Source organism: Acanthamoeba castellanii (assembly GCF_000313135.1).
Source record: "Acanthamoeba castellanii str. Neff unplaced genomic scaffold scf7180000084774, whole genome shotgun sequence".
Taxonomy (NCBI): domain Eukaryota; phylum Discosea; order Longamoebia; family Acanthamoebidae; genus Acanthamoeba; species Acanthamoeba castellanii.
Window position 1 is genome coordinate 114,975 of NW_004457384.1, and position 7,692 is coordinate 122,666.

The 7,692-nt window shown below is 65.5% G+C and overlaps 3 protein-coding genes across 3 annotated transcripts in view; 1 reads left to right on the forward strand and 2 right to left on the reverse strand.

The window, feature by feature from the left end:
* ACA1_275810 (uncharacterized protein) overlaps positions 1–2,286 on the reverse strand; it is a gene marked incomplete at both ends in the record, with an annotated part of 5,409 nt that extends 3,123 nt beyond the window's left edge. Inside the window, 5 exons of the mRNA XM_004337372.1 lie at positions 37–165; positions 261–431; positions 569–1,002; positions 1,121–1,239; positions 1,447–2,286. Of these exons, the coding sequence (XP_004337420.1) occupies positions 37–165; positions 261–431; positions 569–1,002; positions 1,121–1,239; positions 1,447–2,286 (1,693 nt within the window). The remainder of the gene's footprint in view (positions 1–36; positions 166–260; positions 432–568; positions 1,003–1,120; positions 1,240–1,446) is intronic.
* Positions 2,287–2,476: 190 nt separating this feature from the next.
* Positions 2,477–5,026, reverse strand: ACA1_275820 (uncharacterized protein; the record flags this gene model as incomplete). The annotated part of the gene is made up of 11 exons (XM_004337373.1): positions 2,477–2,623; positions 2,737–2,838; positions 2,947–3,078; positions 3,169–3,265; positions 3,355–3,452; positions 3,835–3,962; positions 4,058–4,113; positions 4,205–4,275; positions 4,407–4,485; positions 4,596–4,692; positions 4,891–5,026. 11 exons carry the CDS (start codon positions 5,024–5,026, stop codon positions 2,477–2,479), a joined length of 1,143 nt encoding a protein of 380 aa, XP_004337421.1.
* Positions 5,027–5,447: 421 nt separating this feature from the next.
* ACA1_275830 (Armadillo/betacatenin-like repeat domain containing protein) overlaps positions 5,448–7,692 on the forward strand; it is a gene marked incomplete at both ends in the record, with an annotated part of 2,851 nt that continues 606 nt past the window's right edge. Inside the window, 7 exons of the mRNA XM_004337374.1 lie at positions 5,448–5,944; positions 6,057–6,247; positions 6,474–6,596; positions 6,719–6,847; positions 6,954–7,076; positions 7,251–7,376; positions 7,512–7,634. Of these exons, the coding sequence (XP_004337422.1) occupies positions 5,448–5,944; positions 6,057–6,247; positions 6,474–6,596; positions 6,719–6,847; positions 6,954–7,076; positions 7,251–7,376; positions 7,512–7,634 (1,312 nt within the window). The remainder of the gene's footprint in view (positions 5,945–6,056; positions 6,248–6,473; positions 6,597–6,718; positions 6,848–6,953; positions 7,077–7,250; positions 7,377–7,511; positions 7,635–7,692) is intronic.

The following is a 7,692-nucleotide window of genomic DNA, read 5'->3' on the forward strand; positions in this document are numbered from 1 at the left end:
GGGATGAATGGGGGAGGAGGGGCGGGGCTCGCGTACGGAGGCGGTAGAAGGTGAGGGACATGTGCGTGAGGTGCTTGGCGCAGCGGTAGTCGGCGCTCTCCTCGCTGGCTATCAGGGCCGCCTCGAACAGGGCGCAGAGGTCGCAGAACGGCCCATCGAGCAGGGCTGCACACCAGACGGGGAGGATGTCAGACGTGCGCGTGCGAAAGAGGGGAAGGCGCGGGGGGAGGGGATGATCGTGGTGGCTGGTGGTGGCATACCGATCTCCTCTTTGGCGCGTGCCTGGTTGAGGGCGAGGGAGAAGCAGCGCCGGCCCCACTTGGCGCTGAAGAGGGCGGCCATCCGCTCCAGGTCCTCCCGCTCGAGGGACTCCCCGGCGAAGAGCCGGTCCACACACGCCCGCATAAACTCCTTCTCCGGCGGCCACCCGTCTGACAACGCCAACGCCAACCACGCACGCATGCGCCCACAAGCACGCGCGTGTGCGTGTGTCCCCATCCCCCCCCCAGTGCCATTAGGCATCAGTCATGGTGGGCGATCGGGGAATCACGAAGATGAATGAATGTACCCATGTCGGTGCTGCTGCGCTTGCTATTGCCCGGGCTCGCCGGCGGCTCTTTGGGGGCCGCCGTCGTTGCTGCCGCGTCCCCCTTGCCTCTGGCCGGTTCGGACGGCGTGGCTGTCAGCGATGAGGGTGGCACGTCGCCATCAGCAGCGGCCTCGAGATTGTGAGCGCCACTGGGCCGGCCGCCGCTCGATGGCGAGGCGGAGGGGGAGGCGGGCGCCCAGTCGCTGGGAGGCGGCTGGGGTAGTATGAGGGCGTGGGCGAGGAGCGAGGGAGACGAGGGCGAGATGGCCACCTTGGCGAACAGCAGCGGGTGGGACGACGACGTGACGGCGGCCGACGACCGGGAGAGCTGCGAGAGGGAGCGCTCCCGCAGATGCTTCCGCTGCTGCAGCTTGCTCCCGAGCGGCGTCGAGCCCACCGGCAGCACCTCGCTGCTGTCGTCGTGCCGCGCATCGCCGCCAGAGCAGCCACTCACCGCGGGTGAGCTCCCGCCATTGGCCCATCGGAATGACACAAAATGGTGGGGAGGATGGGGTGGGGGGCGGAACGCACGAGAGGGGCGCATGGAGGGGCCGGGCCGTCGGGGAGATGGAGGAGGGCGTGGGGATGGAGAAGAACGTCACCTTCACTTCGGCCAGCTGCGAGGCCTCGCTGTCGTCCACGTCCGTGTCCTGCGTGGTGTCGTGTGTCGTGTGTATCGTGTGTATCGTGTGTGTGTCGTGTATGTCGTGCGTGTCGTGTGTGTGTGTGTGTGTGTGTGCATGGGGGTACCCCATCCATCCAAAAACAGCAGAGCACGCATCGGTCAGCCATAGGCTATGCATCCGCCACCGCCGATTGCGCAACACACCTAGGCAGGCGCGACGGAGGGTACGAACCTCACTCATGCTGTCGTCCCGGTCGTCTCCGCTGCTGTCGTCGTCGTCGTCGTCGGAGCTCGAGTCCACCTCCTCTTCCTCCTCCGAGGTGGTGGTGGTGGCACTCCCCGACGAATCCTCGTCGTCGTCGTCGTCGTGCTCCCTTGCTGGGCGAAGGCGGCCTTGCTGGAGGGCGGCGGTAGGTGGGCTGCCGGGGGAACTCGCGAGGGACGAGGTGGGCCTGGAGGCGGCGGCGGCGGGGAACGTGTGGGACCACTCCCGCGACGCCGCGATCCACTGGCGCCGCGATGCCGCCCCGGCCTCGCCGGCAGGCTCGTGCGTGGGGCCATGGGCTCCTCTTTCGCGCGCCGAGTGGGGCATAAGCCACTCCCACGACCCGGTCAGCGTCGCACCCGTCTGCGCCGCCACTGGCGGCTGACCTCCTCCTGCCTCCTCCTGTACCGCCGCCGCCTCCACCACCGTGGTCGTTCGCTCGTCCACTGCCGCTTCCGCCCGTGCGTGAGCAGGAGCGACGAGGACGGTGGCCGCCTCCGCCAACAGCTCCGCGGCAGGGTCAGCGGCGGAGGTGCAGCCACCGCCGGGCGACGCTGTTGTGTTGTCGGCACCTGCGCCTCGTGCGTCCCCCGCTTCGTGCGTGTGGTCGTCCTTCTCCACCCGGCGCGGGAGCTGCTGCTGCTGCTGCTGCTGGTTGTGGTGGTGGTGGAGGGCCGTGGCAGGCAGCCACGCGGGGCTGGCGAGGGTGGTGGCGCGCACGTCGAGGCTGCCCTGGCGCGCGTGCGCCTTGCGCAGGTGGGCGCTCGCCCCAGGAGGGGGTCGCCCCTTTCTCTCGCCTTCCGCCATCTATTTCTGCAACCGAAGGTTTCAACGCCAACAGCTCCTTCCCCTTCCCTCGTGGCTGTCGCTTTCTTTTTCGTCTTGCCCCCCCCCCCGCAAACAGGATAGAAAATAATATTATTTTCTCGTTTGCTGACGTGGCGGGCGGGCTTCGGCAGAAAATATTGGAACAGAGGCCCACCGGCTCTCGTCACGCTCACAGACGGGCCTTGGCGGCCGCTTCTGACGGCTGCGCCGAGTAGACGCGGTAGAGGGTGACGACGGCGGCGCTTCCCAGGCCAAAGTTGTGCTGGAGGGCCACCTTGGCTCCCTCCACCTGCCGCTTGTCGGCTTTGCCCCGTAGCTGTGCGGAGGGGTAGAGACGTGGCGTGAGACGACACACTACGCACCACACATACCTATATACATACGTACACTACGCACATACATAGTATGGGGGAAGGGCGAGGTACGTACCTGCCAGCAGAGCTCGGCGCACTGGGCCAAGCCCGTGGCGCCGATGGGGTGGCCCTTGGACTCAAGACCGCCGCTCGGGTTGACCACCCATCTGCCGCCCACCTGCCCAGTGCCAAGCGGAGCCACGCGCCATGTCACGTCATCCACTACCCTCCGGGGATTCGTGTTTGGGGGGGCAACGCGCGAGTTGCGACTGGTCATGGTACGTACCTGGAATAGTTCGCCGCCGGCCGCGTTGCGAATCCACCGTCCAGAGTCGACGAGCTTGCCGCCCTCGCCCTTTCCGCACAGGCCCACGGCTTCCATGACCAGCAGCTCGTTGACGGAGAAGCAATCATGGACCTGGATGGTCGCTATCGCTGTCATGACTCACCAACATCCCCCTCCCCCACTCTGTGCACACTGCCCGACAGCTCTGTGGGCTGGGCGTACCTCGAGCACATCGACATCGCTCGGCTTCAGACCCGAGTCTCGAAAGACTTGCTGAGCGCCCCTCGACGTGAGGTCGAATCCACACAGGTTGGCAAAGCTGTTCGCCGTAGCGTGGCACACACACGACACAAAGGTCGGTCGTACCCGCGCATAGCATACTCTAATGGTTGGGCAGGGGTGGCGCACCTCTTGTTCTCGAGGTCGAATGACGAGGGCACGTCGGTGACGAGAGCTTGAGCCACAATTTCCACGGCCTGGCTCTCGAGCCCGTGCGCCTTAACGAACTCTTCGCTGCACACGAGCGCGGCCGCCGCACCGTCGGCCGTTGCGCAGGCCTATATAGCCACCGCGTTTGTTGCGCAGCAGCAGCAGCAGCAGCTGGTGAGACATGCAAGGCCCTCTTCCTCCCCCCCCCCAACAGGCTCGCTCGATGGGAGGAGAGGGAAGAGGCTCATAAGGGGAGTGTCCAGAGCAACGATGCAAGGCGCCGAGGGAGTGGCGCACCTGGAATAGCGTGATGGGGCCGTAGAGCTTACGCGAGCCATCCGCGATGACCTGCGTGAGGCGTGTGAGCGAAGGTCCTTCGAGCCGCATGGAGCAGAACACATGAACACGCGAGAAGAAGAAGAAGAAGAAGAAGAAGAAGAAGGAGAGGCAGGCCCGCACCGCGAAGGGGATCTCCTTCTGGAGTTGGGCGTAGGGGTTGTTGACGGAGTGCTTGTGGTTCTTGTAGGCCAGGGTGGTGAGGTGCGCATCGTTGGACCCGTACTTGCGCTGGTGCTCGAGTGCCGCGTCTGGAGAACGATCAGTTCATTTGCAACCACCATCCGCCGGCAGCTGCCGCCACCGCCCCGTCATCGCTGCTGCGTTTGGCGCGAGTGGAGCGCACCGCCGAACATCTTGATGACGTTGCCGGTCATTTCATTGAGCCGACCCACCTGCTGGCTGCAGCCAGGCCGGTTGGGGTGAGTCTGGCACCACCCTGGAGCGCATGCACACGCCAGGCACAGGGTGCTGTGGGGGGGAGGGGGCGTACCGGTTGGAACCGCACGCGAACATGTAGTCAAAGTGGCGCGCCACGGGACTCGTGTAGCCCGAGTCCGTATACTGTTGTACTCCCCACCACCCACCAATCGGAGAACACATGCGCGACAGCAGGAAGGAAAACTCGGCTCAGCACCGGAGGCTCTCAATCGACGCGAGGCGGGTGGAACGAGAGAGGAGGGCCGTAGTAGTACCTTTTGCGAGAGATTGCGTTCCATCTTCTCGAAGCCCAGGGCGAGCGCGCACGAGTACAGGCCGCCCGCCACGAAGTTCCTTGCGCGCATGGCACGTGCGGAGCAGAGCAGAGAAGGGCAGAGGGAGTGTTTGGTGATGAGAAGGGAAGGCCGGCCCTTCCAAGGGAGGAGCTGGTGAGGTGGCCCTACCGCGCGACGAAGAGGGCAGTGGAGCCCGTGGAGCAGTTGTTGTTGACGTTGACCACAGGCACACCCGTCAGGCCCATCTCGTAGACCGCCCTCTGCCCTGGTCGCACGGCCCCGCGCCACACCACCCACGCACCACCCCACCAGCCACCACCAGCCACCACCAGGCACCGCACATGTGCCGCGCGCGTATGCGTGTGAGTAGGACTACGACGACGCTGCGGCACACGCTGTACAGGGGCACACGAAGCGCGGTGGTTGCTCGGCTGAGAGGTGGGACGAGGCAGGGTGCAGGTACCGCAAGTGGGCTCGCCGTAGCAGTAGCCGGCCACCACAGCCTCGACGGCGGTGTAGGGCAGGCCAGCATCGCGGAGTGCAGCGGTCACGGCCTCCCGAGCCATCTCCGGGTAGTCCGGCCCGGTCTGCGCCTTCATGAACCTGCGTTGGTACCCCCCGGTAGCCAAGTGGGAGTGAGCAGCAGCACTTGCGTGTCTGGTGCGGGACAAAGTGGTCCTACCGTGTCATGCCCACCCCCACCACAAACACGCGAGCTGGCGCTGCCCCCCTCGCTTGGGGAGCGCTGCTGGGGGCCGCGCTCTGGTCCTTCATCACAAGGTCTCGAAGAAGTCACTTGGCGTGTAGGTTGTACTTTTTTTGTTGTTTGTTCAAACGAAAACAAGACCAGTGTCGGCAGGAAGTCTGCGTGGCATCAAGGAATGCCAGGCACGCAAGGCGGTGGCCTGTTTGGGGTGGCTCAAGAAGCCTGCGGGACAACCAACCGAGCAAGGTGGTGGCCCCACGTTCGAAACAGAAGAAAAAGAAAAAGACCACATACAGAGAGAGAGAGACAAGTCGATGAGCAGCCAGAACAGAGGACGCAGATCGGTGACGGGCATCGCCGCCCCCTCCAACGAGAGCCTCGAGGATCTCCTCAAGGCCCTGGAGCCCGATGCCCAGCCCAGCGGCTACGCCACGCCCGCCGGCCATTCCAAGATCTCCACCTCGGAGCTGGAGGACCTGATCGCTGGCCTGGACGACGTCGTCGTGGACCCCAGGCCCAGGCCCGCCCCCGCCGCAGCTGCGGCCCCCAAGCCGGCCAGCGGAGGCGACGACCTCGAGGACCTGCTCAAGGAGCTCGAGGGCGCGCAGGGTCCCCCTCCCTCTCGCCCCAGTGCCCCGGCCCCGGCCGCCGGCGTGCGCAACTCGTCGTTCGGGGCGCCCCCCGCCTCCGCCTCCTCCCAGCAGCAGCCCCGCCACTCGGTGGGCGACGTGGACGCCCTCCTCGACGCCACCCTCAACTCCCTCGAGTCCTCCTCCCCCTACGGCGGCGGCGGCGGCGGTCACCACCACCAGTAACGCGCCCCTCCTCCCCCCATTTACACATTTTTGTGAGCTTCGCACCGCGCCTGCTGCTGCTGCTTCGCGCTAGCCAGCCCGCCAATGGTGATGTGCGTCATGCTGCAGGGCACAGGGTAGGTCGTCGTCGTCTGCGGGAGACGATGGGTCGGGCATGGACGCCATCCTGCAAAACCTGAACTCGTCGCTCCACAACGACGCGTCGCCCATCACCAAGGACATCCTGAGCCTCTCCTCCCCGTCCGAGGGCACCCAGGAGCTCGCCCTCCGCAACATCATCAACTTCTGCCTCGAAGGTAGTGCGCACAGCCACCCACCCACTTTTATGCGACCCCGTGGCTCGTCGCCCGACTCGTGAACTAACGCCCACGCCCACGCCCACGCCCACGCCCACGCCCACGCCACGCCCACGCCCACGCCCACGCCCACGCCCACGCCCACGCCCACGCCCACGCCCNNNGCCCACGCCCACGCCCACGCCCACGCCCATGCCCACGCCCACGCCCACACACGCACGCAACCCAGAACCCAATCGTATTGTTGTGCGGCAGAAGGACGGCATCCCGCCGATCGCCAAGCTGCTCACCTCGGCCAACGCGGAGATCCAGGCCCTTGCCGCCCATGCCATCGCCAACCTTTCCCTCCACGGTACTGACACTCATCCCCAGGTCTGTACGGTTTACATTTGTGGAAGAGGAGGAGGGGGGGTGGGTGGGTTGCTGACACCCTGGTGTGCGTGCGCATCCCTTCTCGCCCGCCGCCGCCGCCAGCCGAGAACAGGGCCGCGGTGCGCAACACGCGCGGTGCGATCCAATCGCTTGTACAGATGCTCTCCTCGCGCGACGAAGCCGTCCAGGAGAAGGCCCTCACCGCCATCGCCAACCTTTGCGTCGATGACCGTACTTTTCCCTGTCGCGCCCCATCGCGCTCTCACATCCCAATCTGTGTGGGCCAACTCTTCTGACCTCCTCCTCCTCCTCCTCCTCCTCCTTCAAATGTGTGCAGCCACCAACAGGCAGGAGTTCCGCCGCGTGGGAGTCACCGAGAAGGTAGTGCTGGCCCTCTCCTCGAGCAGCGACGACGTTGTCAAGAGAGCCCTCACCGTCATCGTCAACACCTCCTTCGATGGTACGCGCCCGCGCGCGGCTTCCTCCCTCTTTCTCTTTCTCTTGCCCCTCCCAAAGCCAGCACCCATCTCGGGAACAGGGTGCACAGTGCTCGCACCGACCTGAACTGCAGCTTTCCTGATCCCTCTCTCTCTCTCCTCACTCACTCTCACTCTCACTCTCACTCTCGGTGTAGCCGACGCGCAGAAGGAGCTGGCCAGTTCGGGCGGCATATTTTCGATCGTGCCCCTCCTCAACTCGCCCAACGTCGAGAAGCAGACCAACTCTGCGTGGGCGCTCGCCGCATTGACCATGGGCGGACGTACGCGTGGCCCGCCTCTGTCGTTGCTCCTTGCTCACCAGCCACCACCAGCCATGCACTGACGGGCCTTCTGTGTGGCGTGGTGGCGGCTGGTGGTGGCTGGTGCTATCCATTTTCCTTTTCCTTCTCCTCCAGCCGAGATCCAGCAGGCCTTGTACGAAGCGGGAGCACTCCCCGCGTTCGTCAAGCTCCTCAACTCGGGCAACCCCAACGCAGAGCTGAAGGCTCTCACCGCCCTCGTCAACCTCTCCGGCAACGGTACGACGACCACACCATTCACCCAGGCCCCATATCATACTCCACCTCCTCCTCCTCG